Below are 23,434 nucleotides of genomic sequence, written 5' to 3'. Positions count from 1 at the left end.
CACCAGAGTGGTCCCAAAACTCCAAAAAGGCACGAGAAGGTTTCCCAAATGCCGTCCTGCTCTGTGCTGGTGCCACTGATCCCAGGTGAAGGTCAGCAGGGGGAGCAGGCAGCAGGACAATGCTTCCCCTGACAATCCTCCCTACACAAGCACAGGAAATCCGATGCAGGATCCCATTTCCAGGGGAGGTTTGCAGGCTCGGGAGGGTCAGAGAAGCTCTGGGTAAACACTTGGAATTCAGAAATGCTCTGAACTACCTAAAACCTTGGATACTCAGGAGACAGCACCGAGCTGGGTCAGGGCTGGAGAAATCCCAGCAACCCAAGAGAAAACTGCTGGGGTAGGAAACCAGCCCCAATTCCTGTCTATTATAGAGTCTTGGAGAGATTTGGATTGGAAGGGGACTTAAAGAATGTCTCACTCCAACTCCTGCCATGGGCAGGGACACCTTCCCCTGTCCCAGGCTGCTCCCAGCCCTGTCCAGCCTGGCCTTGGGCACTGCCAGGGATCCAGGGGCAGCCCCAGCTGCTCTGGGCACCCTGTGCCAGAGCCTGCAAAACCTCACAGGGGAGAATTTCTTACTAAAATGTAATCTATACCCACTCTCATTCAGTGCAAGGCCGCTCCCCCTTGTCCTGTCTGTTCCTTACCATCATTCCAGGCCGAGCCAAAGGATAAGGAGCTGTGCTGCCGATGGTTGTGTCCATATAATAACTCATCATCTTGGAGGTGCCTGCAGGAATGGAGATGGACATTAGATTCCATGCCATAAAAACTGACAGCACCAGCTAAGTCCGTGCTTTCCACAGCTGTGCAAAGCTTGGAGCAGACTGTCCCCTTTAATTAGTTTAGGCTGGAAAAGTTAAGAGGAAAAATACCTGGATTAATAGGAAATACTGTGATTAGAGGGGTCGTATCAACAACACAGCACGCAGATGCAGGAGTGTAACCAGGGGAGAGCCTTACAATGGGGAATGAATTATCACCTGCAAGCTGAGGGAGCTGCTCTGAGGGAAGATGAGATCATATTTCCTTTGCTGGAGAATTGGTGGGAAATTGTTGCCAATTTTTTTCTTTTGAGAGAGAAAAAAAAAAAAGGCAGTTTGTTGAGATCAACACCTTTCCTGTGAAAGCTTTGTCATGCCCAGTCTGTCTCACAAAGAACTTTGCTGTTTTCAGGACACATCCTCTGTTTTTGCACATGAGCAGCGAGGTTTCCCTCACTGAATCACTCCCTTGCAGTCCCACGTGGCGTTCCTCACACAGGATTCACTCTTCTGAGCAAGTCCTCCTGCCAGAGCTGCTCACTAGCTGGGATTTTTAATCATCAAAAGCCATTAGTGTGGCTGAGGTGGAGGAGCTGCAGCATGGCTCTGTTATTAGAGGTGTGGCTGTTTCTCCCTCTCTCCCTGTGATGCCAAGGGACAGCACAGGGCACTGGCTGTGCTCTGGGGATGTGGCTCCAAGGTGCTGGCAGGAAAGAGGGAGGGGGAATAGCTTGGGTGTGGCAGGGCTGGCTTGGGCAGGATGGGCCCTGGAGCCGAGGGAATGGCTGTTCCCAGCCTGGTGATGGAGAGGAGCTGCTTTAACCTCCCTGAGGACACAGCTCCGGCTCCTGGAACACCTCTGTGTTCCTGCAGAGCCCTGGGCTGTGACCACTGCAGCTGCAAACACCTGGCTGAGGTATCTTACAACAAAATCCCAGAACCATCCTGTCCAACCCTTCACCTGGCACTGCCAGCCCAGCACTTTACAATTTGGAACACTTGCAGGGAAGGTGACTGCACCACGCCCTGGGCAGCTGTGCCAGTGCTTGACAAACCTTTGAGTGAAGAAATTTTCCTGATATCCAACCTAAACCTCCCCTGGTGCAACCTTGAAGCTGTTTCCTTTACTCCTATCACTTGTTCCCTGGACTCCCCCCGGCTGTCCCCTCCTGGCAGGGAGTTGTGCAGAGCCAGAAGTGCCCCCTGAGCCTCCTCTGCTCCAGGCTGAGCCCTTTCCCAGCTCCCTCAGCAGACTCGTGCTCCACATGTTTTGTGCTCAGCTCTCCCCAGCCCAACCACGTCACCTCCAGCCTCCACAGCTCACTGGACTCGTGAGCATCTCCTGGAGGCCCTGGGAACCTCTCCCAGCCTTCCCTCTGCTCCCTCCCCCGGGGCTTTGCTGCTGCTGGAGCTCTCTGCAGTTGCACCCCTGGGCAGGTCAGAGCTGCTTTGGCTGTGTCTCACTCAGCACCTCAGCAAACAGGGACCCCCAGAGCATCTCCCCCGTGCCCTGTGAGTAATGGCCCAACACAAAACACCTGCATGTGCATGGTATTAAATTATCATCATCATTTCCTGCTGCTTATTACTAACTCTGCCTCAAACACCAGCAGATTTTTTTTTTTCAAACTTCTCTTTTTTAATTCACAAGACTCAAAACTACCCCTACGTGGTGTAAGAACCAGCAGGCTGTTTCTGTTTGTGCTGTGCCCAAAACCACAGCAAGTGTGAGTTAGTGTGGCTGAGAAGCCTTAACTAATCTCAGCATCTGTGCACGCCCTGCACAGCCCTAAGGAGGCACTGGAACGCCTTGGCTTCAGCCTCCCTGCAGCTGGGTGAGACAGAGACCGTGCCTGGGGCCCACTGCTGCAAGCTGAGTGAGCACAGAACCCTTGGGCTCAAAGGCACCTTAAAGCCCATCCAGTTCCACCCCGTGCCATGGGCAGGGACACCTTCCATGAGAACGGGGTGCTTTAAGCCCTGTCCAACCTGGCCTCGAGCATTCCCAGGGTGGAGCATCCCTGGCACGAAGGGCATCCCCTAATTCAGGGCAAGGTGCTCAATCCCAGCCCATCACACGCCTGACCCCAACCTTCAGCACATGGAAACCGTCTCAGGTAAACATGGGCTGACCTCACCCTAAAGCAAAGGTTGACACTGCCACACAAAGCAAGACAGACAGGCTGAAACAGAGCCAGAGAGAGCTGGGGGCTGTTCACCTGCCGCAGTGACAGCCACGTGTCCGAGAGCGAGGAGTCACAGCCCCAGAGAGCAAACAGCAGTCCCCAGGAGCAGCTCTGCTCTCTGCTTTGCAGCTCATGCAGTGGCAGCTGGGGTTTGGTTTGGGGTTTTTTCTCCTTTGATGGAGGCACCTCGCTCGCAGCAGCTCTCGAGAGCCGTTCATGCCTCGCTGGGTGTCGTTTGCATCTTTCTCAGGCTGAACCTTCCAGCGAGATGCCGCACGCTGCTGGTCGAGGCCGTGGCTGTGCACTGATAGCAGCAGCAGCAAACCCATCCTGACACCCTGGACAGGCTTCATGCAGCAAGGAATAGCAATAGGATTTAACCAGAGCTGCAAAGCAGCCCCAGCAACTCCCCCAGCAGCCTGCAAGAGGTGAATTAGCATCTCTAGACAGCAGCTCCAAGACATTCAGCCAGTTTGCTTTCTGGTTTCTCTTCCCCTCTAAGCTGAGCTGTTAAAAAGCACAAGAGAGGAGCAAGAACAACACAAAACTCAGCAACAATTTGCATTCCCATCTCTGTGGGTTCAAGAGAAGGCCTGGTTAAACACAAATTAAACCAGTTCCCCAACCTGATACAGGTTTTGTGGGTGACAATGGTTAAAGGACAGAGAAGCACAGGCTGAAGGCTCTGAAAGGACCTGGAATCATGGAATCCCCGAAGAAGGAATCCCAGCAGGGACCATCCCAAGCCCCCACAATGGGCAGGGATGGCACCCAGGAGGTGACACGCCCTGCTGGAAAAGGCTGGTGAGCAGATCCTGGACATGGAATAATTGTGCTCTGGAAAAGCCAGGGTGAAAGAGGAGGCAGAGACAGCACAGAGGGAGCTCTGCTGTGCTTTGTCCAGGCTAATTTTAACAGAACTTCCACCACTTCCCAGAGGAAACTACTTCACAGCCCAAAACATCTCTCACTGTCAGCAAGTTTCCCTGATGGCTGAGCGATATTTTGCTTCTCTTCAGCTTCCTCTAATAAGAGCCCAGAGTTCCTCTCCTCCCCTGGATGCTGTCAGGGAGCTCAGCTGAGCCCCATTCCAGGCTGGAGCTCTCCGGGCAGGTAATTTGGCTGATACTGAGGAAATCACTGCAGATTTCCATCAAGATAATCCATTGCTGAGAGCTGCTAGTAAATAGAGGGGAATCAGAACCATTTGGTAAAATCCTTAATGACTTAACAGCTTGACTTCAGTCTTATTGTTTGCTCTTATTATTCCTGTCCTATTGTGAAAACATGTGTGGGAGAACCAGCATTTATTTTGGGACTTGATCAAGTACCAGCCAAAGCTATTACACTCTTGGGTCATTTCTTAACTAAATTAAAATTTTAATTTCATTTCAACATCCATCCCTCCTCTTTTACAAGGTCGGTATTTTTTTAAATTTTAAGTAAATTACCAAGCTTGGTTTAAAAAAGGAAAAGCAGTTTGTGGTCATGCTTCACACATAACACCCCTGCAGAAGTTGGGAAGGAGTTAAAAATGGATATTCGAATAAAGTGAATTTTGTCTATTCAATATATGAAGACACTTTACAGAATTTCCATGCAATGTTTTAGCTTTATGGTTCTTGAAGGATAGGAAGGGGGAAGTGGAGTGATGCCACAGTGACTTTCCAGTGGCAGAGTCAAGTCCCATCTCTGTTTCCCAGTTTAATGCTCTATCCATAGCTCTGCTGCAAAGTCTCATTCCCCAATTTCTGAGCTGCAGCAGCACACCCAGCTCCATCCCACATCCCTCAGCCCGGGCTGGGCACACAGGGAAGCTGTCACTGCAGGGTGGCACACCCAGGACAGCCACCAAACCCTGTTCAGGAGCTTCCCTCCATCCCCATAAACCGAGAAATTATTTTTCCATGGGATCTGACCAGAAGCCAGGAGGATGGGGCAACATCAGCAATGCCACCAAAATATTTCTGGCTTCAAGAAGGTGAATCAAGGCATTAAAACCCTGCAGCAGCCCCTGCCACACCACCACCCTCCCCGGGCTGCCTGGCTGGCCCGGAGCTGCTCAGTAACAACCACTTCATTTTAGCATCGAGCAATAATTTATCATCTTGGAGGGGTGGGGCAAAGAGCCGGTGGAAATGACATCCTTCCGCCGGGCTTTAACCCTTGGGACCCGGGCACTTTCCAGGCCCCCTGCCAGCTCCTTTCCCAGGGGAAGCAGGGGTTGTTGATCTGTTGGCATCTTAGAAACCTCCTTCCATTCATCTGCCCCGGCCCCCGCCAGGATAAAGCACATCCCTACGGCAGGAGCGGAGCAATGGACGCGAGTGTGCTTTAGATACTTGCAGCAATGGCTTCTAACACATCGGCCACGCTAAATCCCACATTTCTTACGCTTTTATAACTTTCGAGTTACAAAATTGGCGCCCGATTTCCTGCAGGGCAAGCGGGCGGGGCAGTGGGTGGTGCTGCGGTGAACAATAGAGCAGCGACAGCCCTTCTGCACCCGCTGGAAATACTGCAGGAGGTTAAAGGGCCGGGATAAGGTCACCCGGGGAAAGTGAGCGGGCGAGGCTGAGGATCTGAGCCCCCGGGCCGCCCTCCGAGCTGCAGGGCGCTGACAGCAGGGGGATGAGCGCTGGGGAGCGGCTCGCTGGAAAGGATGGGGCAGGGGCTGCCTGTCAGCACATCCCTGGCAGTTCTGTCCCTCCTGCTCCATCCCTGGCTGCTCCATCCCTCCTGCTCCATCCCTCCTGCTCCTTCCCTGGCAGTTCTGCCTCTCCTGCTCCATCCCTGGCTGCTCCATCCCTCCTGCTCCATCCCTCCTGCTCCTTCCCTGGCAGTTCTGTCCCTCCTGCTCCATCCCTGGCTGCTCACATCCCTCCTGCTCCATCCCTCCTGTTCTATCCCTGGCTGCTCCATCCCTGGCTGCTCCATCCCTCCTGCTCCTTCCCTGGCAGTTCTGTCTCTCCTGCTCCATCCCTGGCTGCTCCATCCCTCCTGCTCCTTCCCTGGCAGTTCTGCCTCTCCTGCTCCATCCCTGGCTGCTCCATCCCTCCTGCTCCATCCCTCCTGCTCCTTCCCTGGCTGTTCTGTCCCTCCTGCTCCTTCCCTGGCAGTTCTGTCCCTCCTGCTCCATCCCTGGCTGCTCCATCCCTCCTGCTCCTTCCCTCCTGTTCCATCCCTGGCTGCTCCCCTCCCCCAGTGCTGTCAGACCTGAGGGAGATACGATGGGATCTCAAGAGCTCTCCCGTTTGGCTGGACAAACTCTGTCTGGAATGGGTGACAGAAGCTGTGGGAGGGTGCCAGGGTGGTTAAAGTTTGGCCCAGCCTCACAAAGCCCTCACTCTCTGTTCTCGGAGTAAACTGCTTTTTCTCTATGTTTCTCCTGCTCTCTGCTCATTCATCGATTACTCAGCTGCTAATGAAGCTGAAATAATGCTCCCAGCAGCAGCCCCAGCAGATGCACAGCGAGCTGACAGCACGGTCAGGCAGGAGAGGGTTTAGGTGGGATGCCAGAGCTGTTGCCATTAAATCACCCTGCTCTGCCCCGGTTCACAGCAGCCACCAGCAACTGCAGGAGGATGTGAAGGGAGGGTTAATTAGGTCAGCTGTTATTTCACTCACGAATTTACCTCCGTGAAGCAATAGGCTTCACAATGCCATGGGCCAGGCCCTCAGCTGGGGCCGAGCACAAGGGAAAAGAACAGGATCAGGGTCACGCTGCTCAGAGAGGGATCCCTGCCCCGGGGCAGGACCTGACCCCTCACACCTTCCCCATGTCACAGAGCCCAGCCCCTCCCGTGGCACAGGGGCTTGGGCAGGGCTGGCCAGCCCAGCTGGGAATCCCCAGGATCCCTGTGGGACCTTCAGCAGGACACCTGCACCAGCCTGCCCAAACCCACTCTGAAAATGCCACCAAACCCCGCTCTGCCACGGGGCTCCAGACCACTGGGAAAGGTGGGGTTACCTTCTGTGTCTTTGTCCCTCAAGTTGCCAGATGGAAAAGAGTTTTGTGATCTGGAGGGGTGCATGTCCCCCCCAAAGCTCTTTGGTGAGCCTGAGGACAAGGGACACACACATCCCAGTGCTGGGGTACTAAAAGCACCCCTGCCTTCCATACACCCCCAGCCTCGGCAAGGAGAAAATGCCCAAAAAATCAGCCTTGCCAGAACATTATTTACATGGCAGGCAGGGGAGAGCTGCAAGGCCAGCGGATCGGGAGGCAGCAGGAATGGGCTGTGGCAGGAAAGCCCCCAAAGGTGTCAGGTGACACAGGATGGGAAGCTGCCGGTGACTCTGACACCGAGTGAGTGACCACATGCAAAGCAATGATTTACAGACGAGTGGGAAGGGGGAAGGCCTTGGCTGGGCTCCTCAGGGACTCAGTTCCCACTGCCTGGGCTGGGGGGGACAGGATTCTGCTCTTCCCAAGGAATGGCAGCACCTGGGCACCGCATCCCTGCAGCTGTCACACTCCAGCTTCTCCCAAAGACAGGCTGGCACCTGTGGCACTGTCAGCCCTTTAGGGGATGGCATTGCTATGGAAAACACCTGGAGCGTCACAGCAAATCCTTCCACTCATCCCTGGAAAGCAGGAATTAGCCCTGAGTCTGTCTGTCCGACCTCAGGCACTTTGGATCTCCCCTCCAACACAGCAAAACCAAACCAAATTACACCAAAACCAAATTACAATTCAAAACAGAGAAGGAGCCACAAATTTAATTCACTGTACCAATGCCAGTGCACAGCCTTCCATTTCTGTGAGGAAAATAATAATATTTTCCTGAATCTCCATATAAAATTCATGTACTAAACAGATATATATAAATTTTTACAGGGAAGCATCATCTCAGACATTTACAGAAGATCCTGCGGTAGGGGTACACAAATCAATTACTGGGTGAAACTGGAAATGGAGAGGGGAAAAGTAAATCACCACAAAACAAATCTGAGGCGTCCAGAAAATGTCCACAGGTACCTCCAACCCCCAAAAGAGTTCCAGGAGCCTCTCCCACCACTTACGGCTCAGCTGAAGGACCCGGGGAAAAGCTTTATATCCTCCACGGCTTCCCACACTTGTGTCCGCTCTCCCCGCAGCTACCTGGAGCTGTCGGCGCTGGAGGGAGGATGGAAATCCCATCGTGTTTGAGGCAGGGCTGCTATTCAAAGGGAGGGGGAGTGGTCAGCCCTGCTCCCGGGGAGCTGCGAACGCCGCCAGCCAGGCAAGAGCCACCTCTGGCCGATGTCACGGCTCTGGGCAGGCGAAAGAGCCGCTGCTCGGAGGTGGGGAAGGGGCACAGAGCCCTGCCGGCCTTTGGGTGCCGTGCCCTTAAATCCAGCCGAGGCTCCAGCCTGCCCGCAGAACGCTGCTGCAGCCCCCAGAGTCCCGTGAGCGGAGTTTATTCCTGCCCAGGGACCGAATGAAGGCTCGCAGAGCACGGGCAGCTGAGGCTGCTGCAGCTCTGAGCCCAAATCCCAGCCCAATGGCAGAAATCCCTTCCTCCCAAGGGCCCCGGGCACCGCTGCTGCCCTGCCCCGGGCTCCAGGGCTCTCCCCTCCGCTCCCTGCCTTTCCCCAGCCCCGGCACGGATCCGGCCTGCCGCCACTCCTGCAAACCCTTGGCACGTACCTCTGGAAACACAGATACGCCCTGGTAGCTGCTGCTTGCTTTTAAAACCCTAAAGGTTGAAGGAAGACTCCTTCCGTGAGGAGCTGGAGAGGGAATTTGCTCGGGCAGCGTTGGGAGCCGCTGGATCAGCTCTGCCAGGGGTGGATGGTCCCAGCCCGCATCTCTCCAAAGCCCAGTCCCAAGGCAGGTGCTAAAAGTGTCTGGGGCCTCTCAGACACGAAAAGGGCAGGAGAGCACATTCCCGGCTGGCCAGGACCAGGGAGTGGGGCAGAAACACAGCTTGCAGTGATCTCGCCCCTGTGAATTGTCCGGAGGCTCTGGAAGAGCAGGATCTGGGGCTGCCTTTGCTGAGCACCCCTTTCTTTCTCCTCACAGCCTGGCCAGTGGCAGCCCCGAATCCCGGCTCAGCAGGACGGGTCCATCCCGCCTCCCTCCCTCGCTCTCCAGGCAGCAGAGCTGCCTTTTCCTCCAGGAGAGGGCTCCAGGCTGGAAATCCCAGCTCGGATCCCGTCCCGCTGTCCCCATGAGCGGCCCTGGACGAGCCCCTGCCCGGGGCAAAGCCCAGGCACCAAGGGCTCCCTCCCTGTGTGCTGCTCCAGGACACAGCGAGAGGCTGGAGCAGCTGCTGGGATCCTCCCTGGAGATCCCGACAGCAGCAGAGCCCCAGCCCGGCTCAGCCCTCCCTGCACCGGGACATTCTGCTCGCACAGGATCGGCAGGAGGGGCTGATTTCCAGGGAATTCAGCAGCACCTTCACCAAACAAACAAAGCAGCCTGTACATCTGAGCGCTGTCACTGCTGGAGGATCAGTGTGGGGAGAGGAATAATTCCTGGAGGCTCCTTCCCCAGCACAGCCCTGGGTATTTTGAGCACTCTCAGCACAGTGGACATTTGCAAAGTACAATCCAACACTGTGTTTGCTCCCACGTGGATAATTTCTGCCTGCACATGGCTCCTGTGGCATCTCCTGCTGCCAAATGTTCCCCAGAGAAATCAGATGTGCTGAACAAGTGTTCACAGGATAAAGGTCCCTCCTGTCCCTCTCTCCCAGACCAGGAGGTTGCTAAAATGCACAAAGTGACAATTAGCAAACCCCCCCCATTATTTATGCACATAAAACTATTCCCAGGTCCTTCAGGAGTTCCCAAATGATGAATGAATCTCTCCTTTAGCCCTGAATTTAGAAACACACAGCTCCAGGTGGCCCAAATCTGTTACCTGCTGGACTCACCAGGCACGGCTCCCTCTTGTAGCTGTTTTAACACAGGAAATGATTTACAGGGTTCCATCTCCCCAGGAAGGCTTCCAGCCTCCTGGGCTTTGCTACAAAGGCTCTGTCACATCTGAGCTCCAAAGGAGCGGAATGTTCAGCAATCAATTTTTATCTGGGCAACTCTTCCCAGGATAACCCCTCTGGCAGCTGCGAGCAAGATGTCCCTGTCTGGATGCTCTGCTCAGGAGGGTGCTGGGATGCAGCAATCCAGACATTAACAGCTCTGTGGAGTGGCTGTGCAGCCAGCTGGAGGCTGGGACGTGGAAGCACAGAGTCATGGAATGCTTTGGGTGGGAAGGGACCATGAAGATCACCAGGTTCCACGTGGTTGCCTGGTTTCAGGGTCACTGCTGTCACATCAGTCACCCAAAGTAGTTGCTTCAGCTCGCAACAAAAAGTTGGGTTAAATTTCGGGCAGCTCATGGAATTGATCATAAAGTCATTGCACTTTCCATGGCAGCTGCTTTGGGTTTGCTCTGTGCTCATAAAAAATAAAGCCATCCCTTAATGTTTCCCTGCAGCAGTTATTGATGGTTTCACCAAATTGGAGATGTCTTGGGGATGTTTCACAGGTTCTGCACTCATAGGCTGCTTAAATTTGGGGGCACTCAGGCTCCTGTTGAAAGGTGCAGCACATCGGTGTCACTAGAAACAGCCCCTTTGGCGATAAGCTGAGAAATCCCCATCACCGTTTGGGATGGAAGCTCTGGGCAGCATCACTGTGGGGTGGCTGCAACTGGAGGTGCTCCTGGCTTGTCTGCAGGAGCTGGGCAGTGAGCCTGGATCATCTGGGCAAAATTCAGCCCAGTCCTGGGTGTCACTGACTGTCACATACCCCAATTCCATTCCCTTTCCTCTCCAAGGAGAGACCCCTGTGCTCCAGGGGATCATAAACCCCTAAAGGGAAGAAGCTGCATGTAAGGAGCTTCCAGAACCCTTCATGGATCACCATTTCCATCTTACTCTGGGAAACAGAGAAGGAACCAACAAAATCATCCTGAGCACCCAAATCTCTGCTTTTGGTGTTACCCCAGGGCAAGGGAGCAAGATGGGGATTCCTGAGTTGGAGGAACCTTCCCAGTGTTTGCCCTGGGAGAAGGTGACCCAGCTGGATCAGGAGCTGCCTGTGCCTGGAAATCCATGGCAGGTTTGCCCAGGGAAACATTCCCTCTGCCCCCCTCAGAACCCAGGCGTGACTCACAGCCTGTGCCCAGATGTTCAGTGGTCCCAGAGCTGGGCACATCTGGGATCCAGGTGTTGACACCCTCTGGAGCTGCCTGGCCTCAAAAGCCAACAGGGACAGCCCCAGAGTTCATCCCTCTGGACCAACCCTGATGAATCCCCTCCTGAATGGAGCCCAAGGGTGCTGAATGTCTGAGCTAGGGGGAAATTTCCACCCTCCTAAGCAGGAGAAGGAACTTTTTCTACCTTTGGATCAGACAGGAGCTCAGATCTTGGATGTTCATTACCTTGGATGAGGAGGTGCAGGATATGCACTAAAACAGAAAGATTTGGGGTGCACAGGAATATCCTGAATGCTTAAACTGCCCCAAAAATGACCTTTGTGGTGCTCCTTTAGGTTGTGAGCTGCTGCATGTGGATCTCCTCCACATCAGCCAAGATAATTGTGATGAATTGGCTCATCCATGGTTTATCCCACTTTTCTAAGGGAGACCAGATCCGTGTAAAAATGTGATTTAAACAGGGAACATCTGAAGGTGTCAGGATTGGGTGAGAAACGACATGGGGAAAAATTCCACTTTCATCTCCGTCCACATGGATAAAAATACATGGATATGTACAGAGGTGAGAAAACCCAAAACCACACCAATAACGTTTTCTTCCCTGAGAGGGCAGTGAGGCCCTGGCACAGGGTGCCCAGAGCAGCTGGGGCTGCCCCTGGATCCCTGGAAGTGCCCAAGGCCGGGCTGGATGGGGCTTGGAGTCACCTGGGATAGTGGAAGATGTCCCTGTCCATCCAGAGGTGGCACTGGATGAGCTTCCAGGTCCCTTCCTACCCAATCCATTCTGGCATTCTGAGATTTGGTCACGTTTTCTCTCTGGAAGAGGAAGTGAGAGGTTTCCACTCAGCTCTAACTCTGCTGTTAAGCAACATCTCTGGGGAAGTTCCAACCAGAACATCTCCAGCTTGAGCCCTTGAGATGCAAACTTGTGGATTTTACGTAGTTGGCACAAAAACTGATCTCTTTTCTAGAGGCCAGTGTGAACATCTTCATTGCAAATTCCTCTGTGCAGGTGCCTGCCCCACTCACACCATTAACAAAGTCCTGAAAGCTGAAAGGACAAGGTAAATTAATTATCATTTCTGTCAATATTAACTGGGAAATCAGTCCTTACTCACAAGCTCCCCCATTGCAAGAAGAATTTGGCATCTTGGTTGGAAGAAGGATCTTTGATTAGTATGATACAGTCAGACAAAAACCAATGAGGATTTCATCACACACCCTCTTCAAACTGTAAATTAAAATCCTCTTCCAGAATCATTTAATCGAGGACTATAAAGCCAGATTTCAGAAGTGTTCTTTTCCCAGGCAGGCGCATAAATAGAGATCAGATTTATAAAAAAGCTATCAGCCAACAATTCCTGCTCAAACACATCTGGCCAGATTTCAGAACCAATTCAGCAGCCAGTTAATCACTTGCTCTTTATTACTTAACTTACTATTAGCATTGGGGGTAAAAAAATCCCCAAGATATATTTTTATTTTCTTTTATCTGTTAAAATATTCCCTGCATCTTGCCGGGGTGGAATTCAAAGCCTTGATAAAAATCATGACATTTTTAAAAAGTCAACTGCTTCTCAAGCCCATGTAAAAATGCAGGGGGTGAATTGAGATAATTTCCCTGCTTCCTTTTGTAGCTTCTTGTTCAAAAAATGAGATTAGCACCGCACAGAGAATGTCACATAAAACCCTTTCAGAAAATAATCAGCAGCTTATGAGAGTTGAGCTGGGATGGGAATGAATGGGAAGCTGGAATTTTTGTTATTGCTGGCGGTTCTCTGAGGACACCAGCACACATCTCAAAGCTTTGTGTCCCCAGGGGTGTCTGTGGTGGAGCTCGCCCTGCCTGGACAGCAGAGTTTGGTGTTCTGGGTTTGGAATTCCTCCTTCCTGCCAAGCAGTCACTCCAAAAATATTGGGGAAGGGTTGGGTGGTGAAAAAGCTCCTCAGGATGGAGCCCCATGGCTGGAGGGGTTGAACAGAGTGGATGTGGCACTTGGGGACAAGGGGGGGACAATCAGTGGTGGATCCTTGGCAGTGCTGGGGGATGCTTGGATGGTGGCAGAGGATTTTCCACCCCAGATGATCCCATATTCCCTGAGCCAGGGGGGCTGGAGCAGCATCTGGAGGAGGGGCTGCAAAGGCAGAGCCCAGGTTTGCAGGTGCCTCACTCAGGATGGCCCCGGGGCCTTGTGGGGTCAGGGGCACCCCAGGAGCAGTGGCCAGCACAGGTCTCAGCTGGACCCATGAACCAGCTCCCCAGGGTTGATCCCAGGTGCCATCTCCATTTTTCAGGACTCATGGCTCAGCTCCAGCCCAGCTCAGCCCCTGGGCTCTCCTTCCATGCCTCACATCTCCTCCCATCAGAAATGTTGCTGTGTGGGGAGGAGGAGGAGAAAGGACATGGATGATGTAGAAATGAAGAGATTTCTCTACGCTGGGTTCCATGGGGAGCTGACAAACCTGGGAAATTCTCCTTTTCCTGAGGCCTTTTCCCAGTCTCAAAGTGACCTTTTTGTTCTCCATCAGCTGACAGACACAAGGACAGCGAGGGTTCAGTGCTTGGTGCCGTGACCTCAGCAGGGCCGAGGTGGAGGCTGAGCCCTCCTGGGTCCCAGCATCCACCCAGGAATGCCAGAGACACACTCAGCTGAGGAAATGTTATCCTGGTTGTCCTGCAGGGCAGGGCAGGTGGGAGATGTTCCCAGTGGAACAGAAGCTGGACATTTTCCAATGCTTTATTTGAATATCTAAACCAATGCAAAATGATCACTACCTTAATAAGCATTTCTTGTTACGGGAGCGAGCAGCAGAGGGAAAGATTCCAGTAGCAGAAAAGTGAGGCTGGGTTTTGTGGAAATGAGTTATTAACATGTCCTTTAGCTCTCTGTTTATTTTCCACGCAGTTCCAGGTCAAGGAAAGTTTGTCTGTGACAAGGATTAGGCTTTGGGAACAGCTGTGTCTTTTTATATTTAATTCCTGAGCTGCACCGAGGGTGTTTGGACAGATTCTCCTTTGTCTCCTCTGTGGATTGTCAGGGGAGCTCAGGCAGGATAACAGGACACAGGTGACATCCCCAGGGTGTGACATGCCCTCCTTGAAGGACACCCAGAGCTCCAGAGGAAGAAAGGGGATAAATAAGGCATTTTCTGGCTGAATCCACACCGTCCCCATGGCTGCCTGGTGCTGCAGAGGTTATTTATGGCCGGGCTGGGAATTGCAGGGCTGGGTCCCACATGTGAAGTGAAAGTGGAAGTGTGTGGGTGGGAGGGGAAGCAGCAGCATCCCATTTATCAGAGCTCCCGAGGCCGAGCAGCTTTCCCGAATCCAGGCTGCCTCATGGAGCACTTCACATCTCGCAGTGCCCCAAGGGCATGATCCTATCCCAGATCCGTCCTCAGGGATGGCAGGGCCATCCTGGAGAGGGAAAACCCTTCCCTCTGTCCTACAGCCTGCTCTGGGTGCTTCATTCACCTGCCCACCCCCAGTGCAGCTCCCAAAAAAGCCAGCTGGGAATGCCTAGCCTGGCTTCCCCCTTCCTAGAGGCAGTGTGGATCCCTGGGGTTTCAGCAGGGCAGGCAGATGGGACTGCAGGGCTGGAGGGAGGGGTCACGGCGGGGTGAGCTGATGAACAGCAAACAATCCTAATTTCTGCAAAAAGCAGTCTGGAAAAAATGACATTCCTGCTTGTCTGCATGTGTAACATACAGAGATCCTAAAGAAAGGAGCCAAAGACGTGTCCATGAATCAGAGCTTTATCCTGGCAGCCCCCCGGAGCCCAGCCCATGGGCTTGGGGCAGTTTGCCTTGGTAATTGCCCGGCTCTCCAGCACAGGCTGCACCAACAGTGCCCTGCTGGAATCAAACAGCTCCTTTGGGCCTCGGCTTCTCTCTGGTTTTCCACCCTCTTAGACAACAAACAAGCCATTAATGTCTGGAAATCAGCCTGATTCCCACTCCCAGTGCACAGTGCAAATCCTGCTGGGGATGCCCAGTGCCACAGTCAATCCCATGTCCCAGCACTGGTCAGTCCCTCCCTGCCCACCTCCCATGGCAGGGGAGACACTCTGGGCTCACAGCTCTGGAAATAAGATGCCAGTCAGCCTTTTTCTGGTGGAAAACTTCCAAGAGAGAGCAAACTTTACTTTTGACCCCTTTTGGCTCTCCACTGGGATAAGGAAGCTTGCAGAGGATCTCTGGGCTAATTGCTGAATCTGTATCTTCATTAACAGGAATTTTCTCTGCCTTGAATAACCCCTGGTTTCTTCTGCTGGTGAGTCATAGACTTATGGAATGGTTTGGGATAGAAAGGACCTTAAATCCCATCCAGTGCCACCCCCTGCCATGGGCAGGGGCACCTTCCACTATCCCAGATGGCTCCAAGCCCTGTCCAACCTGGCCTGGAACAATTCCAGGGATGGGGCAGCGAGAGATGCTCTGAGCAGCCTGATCCATAACTCCAAAGCTTTACCCATCTTTCCCTATTTGCAGGGTCTCTGCCCAAATCCAAACCCCTGGGCACATATCCAGAGTGCCAACCTGTGCAAAGCTGCAGGTTTTCCCCAGGTTTTCCCTGGATATTCCCAGACACAGTTGGCAGCTCCAGCTGCATGCCCTGCAGCAGGATATGGGAGCTTTGGCTCAAGCTGAGAGCAGGCGAGAAGGGGAGCCCAGCTCACAGGAAGGGTGATGGAAGGAACCATGGAGCAGCATCACCAGGCTGTCACTCCTGCTCCAAAGGCTTTTCCCAGATGGGAACCACCCCAGCATTCAGCAGACAGTGATAACACAGCATCAGCTTCCTCTCAGTCCCTTGGGAGAGATCCAAGTGTGATTTCCCTCCCTTTTTCCACCTGGATCTGCAGTGCCAAGGGATGGTGGTGCCCATGGATGGCAGGGAATGGATTTCCCAGGGGGAAATGCCATCCTTGGCCAGCCTTTCCCAGGCCTGCAGGGATTTCCCAGCCACAGCCCCAGCTCCAGGTGGCAGGAGGAGCACACCCCTCTGGGGCACTGTCCTGGTCACTGCTCAGGGGGATTCAGCTGCTCCCATCCTGGGCCTGTGGAAGTCAGGAGGAGCTTGGCCTGGGGACGGTTTATGGGATGAGTTCTGGCAGTGCTGATTGAAGCTGCTTCCAGACACCAGTGAGTGCCATTCCCAGCACACCCAGAGGAGCTGGAGCTCCAGCACTGGCTCCTCCAGCGCCTGTAAATCCCCCCCGAGAATTCACCAACCTCAGCTGGGAGTTTTATCTCATTTGGCCCCCTGGGCACTGCCTTCCTTGCAAACGGGATGAGGAATTATTCTGTTTCAATCCCATCCTGTGGGCTGAGACCCAGCTCAGGCTGGATTCACCTCTCCCTCAATGAGCTTCATTAGCTCCAGCTTTTCATGGATGCAGCAAATGAGAGAAATAAAATAAATACTACAATCAAAGTGCTCAAACCTACGCCTTGCCTATGCCAACACAAACCCTGAATGGGAGGAAGTATTAGGCTAAATTTAGCTCCTCAAGCAAAATCCGAGAGCTTTTATTTTTTCTTTAATTTTTTTCTCTAGGTTCATACTGTAAAACATCTGCTGAACAGTTTCCTATAACTGTTTTTGGCTTTTAAATCAAAGAAAGAAGAAACAATGTCCCATTTTTGTAGAGAGAAAAGGAGGAGGGGAATAATAGACCTTCCTCTCAAAGGAGGATGACAATGAGGATAGAAATAGAAAGGGGGGAGCTTTGAAACATCTTGAGTCCAGACAAGGAGTGGGTGGATGGCAGGTTCAGGTATCTCTGCTTGCTTTGGCAGCTCCCCATTCCAAGAGGGAGCTGGCAGAACTGCTGACAGCCAGAGGGAAAAGCCGCGGGCAGGGCTGGATCTGCCTGAGTGAAGGGGGGCTGGGAAGGGGGTGCAGCAGGGCTGGGGGTGCACGGGGAGGTCACAGATGAGGAAAAACAAACTTATTTAGCAGGAAAAAAGAAACAGGAGTTGTGCTTGGTTGTGCTGGCTTTTCCCCACCCCAGGAGAAAAATCCCTGCTCCTTCCAGCATCCCATGGTCCAGCTGAGCTCCTCGGGGTGTCCCACAGCTGCAGCCACCTCCACCCACCTGCAGCATCCCCGACACTGGCGTGGGTGGCCCTGAGCTGCCACATCTGTGCTTGGTCCCCTGCCAGTCTCAGGCCATCCCCTGTCTGGAGAAACCCGCTCTTCCCCACTTTTCCCTGTTTTTCCCTCCCCCAGTGGGATGTGCAGTCCTCAGGGGGGACATGCAGCCCCTGGAAGGACATGCAGCCCCTGCAGGGATGTGCAGCCCCTGCAGGGATGTGCAACCCCAGAGGGATGTGCAGCCCCTGCAGGGATGTGCAGCCCCAGAGGGATGTGCAGCCCCAGAGGGATGTGCAGCCCCAGAGGGATGTGCAGCCCCTGCAGGGATGTGCAGCCCCAGAGGGATGTGCAGACCCCTGCAGGGATGTGCAGCCCCAGAGGGATGTGCAGACCCCTGCAGGGATGTGCAGCCCCAGAGGGATGTGCAGACCCCTGCAGGGATGTGCAGCCCCAGAGGGATGTGCAGCCCCAGAGGGATGTGCAGACCCCTGCAGGGATGTGCAGACCCCTGCAGGGATGTGCAGCCCCAGAGGGATGTGCAGCCCCAGAGGGATGTGCAGCCCCTGCAGGGATGTGCAGCCCCAGAGGGATGTGCAGACCCCTGCAGGGATGTGCAGCCCCAGAGGGATGTGCAGCCCCTGCAGGGATGTGCAGCCCCTGCAGGGATGTGCAGCCCCAGAGGGATGTGCAGCCCCTGCAGGGATGTGCAGCCCACGCTGTCACACCTCGCGGGCTCCTTGGCAGCGGGGTCTGTGCACAGGGGCCTTTCCTGCCAAGTCACAGGATGCGATGACGGCGTGGCTGGGAAAAGCTTCAAACCAGCCCAAACAATCGGAGATTGTCTGCGGAGAGCGGGCTCTAAAATTGGCTCCTTGGATCAGCACCAGGCTCACCCCCAGGGCCTTTGTCAGGAGCGCCGGGCCCGGCAGCGATGACGGAGAAGGAGCTAATCTCGCTTCCCATCTGGGATGGGGTTTGGATTAACCCTGCCGGGCTGGTCCCTCCGTGAGCCGCGGGCGGGCAGAGCGCAGAGAGCGGCCGGGAGCGAGAGCCCGCAGGCAGGAGCCTGGGGAGCCTGCAGGAACCTCCCAACAGCCCCATTCCATTTATTGCCCTAAAACAGCTGCTCGCGAGTGTGCATCCCTGTTCCTGGCGGGGGGAAAATTGCGTTTTTTCTAATGGATTTAGCACAGATTGGGCTGGATTTGCCCTTTTTAAGTAAGTCCCAGTTAGGTGGTGGCAGAGCCCCTCCCGTCCCTCGGGGTTTCTCATCACGTTTGTCATGAGGGGCTCCGCCACAAAGCCGCTGTAGCAGCACCAGGGACTGGGGACAGGATGGCAACACATCCCCACCAGCCGTGAACCTTTTTTCTTTTAGCCTTTGGCTGGCACCCCCTGAGCTCAGCACCCCCTGAGCGCTGCAGAGCTGCTCCCAAGGGAGGCTCAAACACGGGCAGGGAGTGTCCGATGGCTCTGGCAGAGCCCTGCGCTGCCCCCAGCCCCCTTCATCCCTCCAGCATCCCCCTGCCAGCCCGGCCCGGGCCAGCCCGGCCAGGGAAACCTTGGACAAAAGAAGCCCAGAACAAAATCCAGGAGCGGGGAAGTGGCAGGGGAGGGCCGTGTCAGATCAGCCGGATCCCAGGAGGAAATAATTGGAACAAGGCACCGGCACGTGCTGGGGAATGGATGTGCCGGAGGATCGCTCCCTGGCAGCTCGCTCTGGACAGGCAGGAGTGGCCACTCCCCTGCCCCAGCCCACGAGAGGGACAGGAGACACCAGAAAATGGCATTTTCGTGGAAAAACCTCTCTGTGACTCAATTCCTCAGTCTCCCAAAACCAGAAAGAAAATAACGTTTCAGGCACTTCTCAAGCACCCAGACCCAGTTCTTACTCTGGAATACACCTCCAGGCAAAGGAGGTCTCCAAACCCTAAAGTCCTGCCCCAGGGCCCCTTTATCAATCCTGGCTCTGCAGCAGGGGAGCTGTAGGGAGTGTGGGCAAGTGCCCAGTGCCAGGGGGGCTGTGGTGGAACCCCAGCACTGAGGCAAATCTGTAAAACACATTTCAGCTCCAAAAAGATGTCTGTGAGCTGAGAGGACAGTGGTGGGGGGCAAAATAATTTGTTTTTCCAGGAGAATGATCTCAGGGCTGTGTGCAGGTGCTGGGGCTCGCACAGGGGGAGGGCAGGGACTCACAGCAATATTGAGAAAAACCACAGGAACTGATGGAGAAGCAGGGCTGGGGGAGCAGTGGGGTCCCCAGGGCCAGCCCACCCTGCTGAGGAGCCAGGTGGTGGTACCGAGGTGCATCCCTCCTTCCCAGGGAATGTGCCAGGATCCATAGGAGAGCTGTAATGAGTTTGGGTCTGTGCATGGACACACAGGCACGTCCCTGAATGTTGATGTGCGCCCCAGTGGCCAGGGCTCCCCAGCTGGATGAGGTCCCGTGGGTGTCCCCACGCTCGGATCGGGGTGTTCCGTGTCCCAGGTGACAGGGAGCTGATGCCAGGAGTTTTGCCTGCGAAGCCGAATTCCTGGGCTGGGTTCACATTCCTGCAGGCTGCCTTTGCCAGAGAGCTGATTGCAGGCAAAGCTTTGCAGCTTGGAAACTTGGACGGCTCCGGCTGTTTTCACTCTCTCCCTCTCTCTCTCCCAGGCTCTTTCATTCATGCTTCCTCTCTCTTTTCCCCAGTGCATTTCTCACTCACGCTCTCATTCATGCTCGCTCGTTCATTCTCATTTTCCTGGCTGTATTTTTAGCTCCCTCGCCGTTCGGAGGATGTGAACATTATCCCTGAGTCATGACTTTGTGAGGAAGCAGCCAGCCAGGGCTCCCATTACAGCCCATCAGGGCTCTTATCAGCTGCAGCACAGCCTTGCTGGGGAGGGGGCTTTATCTCTCCGCTCCTCTCCCCTTCCTCTGCCTGCAGCTGCTGCAGCTCCGGCCCCTCCGAGGCCACGAGCCTCATCCCCCACCCCCGGCCGTGTCGTGATGCAGAGCCCGAGGAGTTCAGTCGAGATTGGCAGCCAGGAAACGGGAGTAAAGCGTGGGGGCCAAAGAGCATCATCCACCCTCCATCCTCCTCCCGGCTCTATCCCGGCTCTATCCCGGCTCTATCCCTGCTCTATCCCTGCTCTATCCCTGCTCTATCCCTGCTCTATCCTTGCTCTATCCCTGCTCTATCCCGGCTCTATCCCTGCTCTATCCCTGCTCTATCCCTGCTCTATCCCGGCTCTATCCCTGCTCTATCCCTGCTCTATCCCGGCTCTATCCCTGCTCTATCCCGGCTCTATCCCTGCTCTATCCCGGCTCTATCCCTGCTCTATCCCGGCTCTATCCCTGCTCTATCCCTGCTCTATCCCTGCTCTATCCAGGCTCTGTCCCTGCTCTATCCCTGCTCTATCCCTGCTCTATCCCTGCTCTATCCCGGCTCTATCCCTGCTCTATCCCTGCTCTATCCAGGCTCTATCCCGGCTCTATCCCGGCTCTATCCCTGCTCTATCCCGGCTCTATCCCGGCTCTATCCCGGCTCTATCCCAGCTCTATCCAGGCTCTATCCCTGCTCTATCCCGGCTCTATCCAGGCTCTATCCCTGCTCTATCCCGGCTCTATCCCGGCTCTATCCCTGCTCTATCCAGGCTCTATCCCGGCTCTATCCCGGCTCTATCCCTGCTCTATCCCGGCTCTATCCCTGCTCTATCCCGGCTCTATCCCTGCTCTATCCCGGCTCTATCCCGGCTCTATCCCTGCTCTATCCCGGCTCGATCCCTGCTCTATCCCGGCTCTATCCCGGCTCTATCCCTGCTCTATCCAGGCTCTATCCCTGCTCTATCCCAGCTCTATCCCTGCTCTATCCCTGCTCTATCCAGGCTCTATCCCGGCTCTATCCAGGCTCTATCCCTGCTCTATCCCTGCTCTATCCCTGCTCTATCCAGGCTCTGTCCTTGCTCTATCCCTGCTCTATCCCTGCTCTATCCCTGCTCTATCCCTGCTCTATCCAGGCTCTATCCAGGCTCTATCCCTGCTCTATCCCTGCTCTATCCTTGCTCTATCCCTGCTCTATCCCGGCTCTATCCCGGCTCTATCCCGGCTCTATCCCTGCTCTATCCCTGCTCTATCCTTGCTCTATCCCGGCTCTATCCCAGCTCTATCCCTGCTCTATCCCTGCTCTATCCCTGCTCTATCCCTGCTCTATCCTTGCTCTATCCCTGCTCTATCCCAGCTCTATCCCTGCTCTATCCCAGCTCTATCCCGGCTCTATCCTTGCTCTATCCCGGCTCTATCCCTGCTCTGGGGTGCTGCCGCCGGGATCGCAGCCAGGGAAAAGGTGTCTGGCAGGCCTCTGACTCCAAAAGCTGCCGGGTTATTCCCAGCCCGAGCAAACAACCATGAGGTAATGGCACCTGGGGGCTGAGCCCTGAGCCTGCTCCGCTTTTGCAAACACAAAATCCCCGCCGAGGATTTCACTGGCTCGCGATCAGGTGGAAGCAGCGGTGAAGTTTGCGGCGGCTCTGTTCCCACACTGGATGAGCCGTGGAAATAAAAAACATCCCACGTAGAAAGGACTGGAGCCAATCATTAATTTGGGGTTCGTTCCCGAATGCCGGTGACACGCTGCGTGTCCCTTGGAGAGAGTAAACAGGCACTGATTCCCTCGGGAGAGGAGCAGCCTGGCCGGCACAGGCGGTGTCCCTGCCCTCGGCAGCCCAGGGACAAGCTCGGATGGTTTCCAGGTGCCCTGAGGTCGCTGCCGGGGGCAGGGGGAGGGCAGAGGGCACATCTCGGTGTGTCTGACGCAGCCCCGAGCATCACGACAGGGCTGGGCCGATCACGGCGCTGGGCGGGAGGCGCAGCTTCACCTTTCCATGACATCCAGGCTGTTTTCGGCTCGCTTCCTCTGCCTTTCGTCTCTAACATTTCTGTTATCTCCCTGATACTCTCTCCTCCCTTTTCCACCCCTCCGCTTATTTTAGCTGTCTCTTCCTGCCTGCTCGTGTGGCCGCTGCCCTGCCCTGGTTCCCTCCCGTGCCCTCTCCGTGCCAGAGGAGGGGTCACTGTCCTGCCCTCAGCTCCAGGGCAGAGTTTGCCCCCCTTTTCCTCCCCATTCTGCCTCCCATCCGCCCCAAATGTTGTTTCACCCCTCACTCCTGGGAGCAGAAATTTTTACCCCCCTTTAGCACGCACACCGCCGGGCACAGGGAATTCCTGCAGACTTTTCCTCTGGCATGGATTGTGGTTATCCCTCACCATTTGCCAAAATAACCCCTATCCTCATCCCAGACACCTCTTCCTGCTCGTGCTGGCCACTCTGATGCTCAGCCTCGGGCTGCTCTTTCCAAGTTTAAACAGATCCTTGTGGTCCTCTGCCCCCATGGAGATGTTCCCAGCCCTTCATCCCTGACCTGCAGTGAGGCTGTGCCAGCAGCCAGCAGACAGATCTTGCTGTGCTCTGCCCCCAAGGCCATTTGTCCACCCCAGGAGGACACAAAAGTGATGCCACTGGAAACTGCCAGGAGAGAGGAAAGGCTGACATGGGATCAGGAACCAGCTCAAGAAATTCAAAGAAGAAAAATCTACCCAGGGCTACTAAAGAAATGAGCTTTGGGTCAGGAAATCCCAGTGCTGTGGCTCTTGGAGCTCAGAGAGGATCCCATGGATGGATCAGGCCATTTTCTCCTGCTTTTATCTCTGGTTCCCAGCAGGAGCCAAGAGTGGAGCTGCTGGTTTGGGTTAGCAGAAGCATTTTAGCAGAACACCCCTCTGAGCTGGGGGCTCTCTGCCGTGGGACAGACACAGAACTCGGGGACAAAGGGATCTGAGCAGGGAAATTTTCCATCTCGGGCCATGGTAAAACAAGGCAGTGAAGGGGGTGCTGATGGTGCAGGGCATGTCCCTATGACACCCTGAGGGTACACGGGGGGCAGGAGGGGAACTGCAGGAATTCAGGGACTTTGCTGGTTGTGTTTGTGCAAGAAATGAGCCCTTTGCAGCCCCGAGTCAAAACACTCCGACAGTGGAAGCCAGAGCTTCCTGGGCTGAGCCCCGTTACTAAATAAAAGACAAAAGAAAGAGTAATTAGGTGCCATTAATTGTTGTTAAGAGGATTTTTGCTGGCAGCCAGCTCCTCTCCAGGGACACAGCCCTGGCCTCACCCAGCACGGCTGCAATAACACTCACTGTGGATTGGGGTTATTTCCAGGGCCATGATTGACTCTTTTCTCCCAGTCCCAG

The 23,434-nt window shown here is 54.7% G+C and overlaps 1 protein-coding gene across 1 annotated transcript in view; it reads right to left on the bottom strand.

The window, feature by feature from the left end:
• The window catches only part of ETS1 (ETS proto-oncogene 1, transcription factor), a 76,083-nt gene extending 68,033 nt beyond the window's left edge, over positions 1-8,050 (bottom strand). The window contains exons 1-2 of the mRNA XM_088066849.1: positions 7,979-8,050; positions 651-733 (exon numbers count right to left, since the gene is read on the bottom strand). Of these exons, the coding sequence (XP_087922975.1) occupies positions 651-722 (72 nt within the window). The 5' untranslated portion in view covers positions 723-733; positions 7,979-8,050. The remainder of the gene's footprint in view (positions 1-650; positions 734-7,978) is intronic.
• Between the last annotated feature and the right edge of the window lie 15,384 nt (positions 8,051-23,434).

This window comes from Pseudopodoces humilis, chromosome 25 (genome assembly GCF_049639895.1).
Source record: "Pseudopodoces humilis isolate 2021_Gansu_Grassland_sample_001 chromosome 25, ASM4963989v1, whole genome shotgun sequence".
Lineage (NCBI taxonomy): Eukaryota > Metazoa > Chordata > Aves > Passeriformes > Paridae > Pseudopodoces > Pseudopodoces humilis.
The sequence above is the reverse complement of the archived record's forward strand: the minus strand, read 5'-3'. Positions and strand labels throughout refer to the sequence as shown.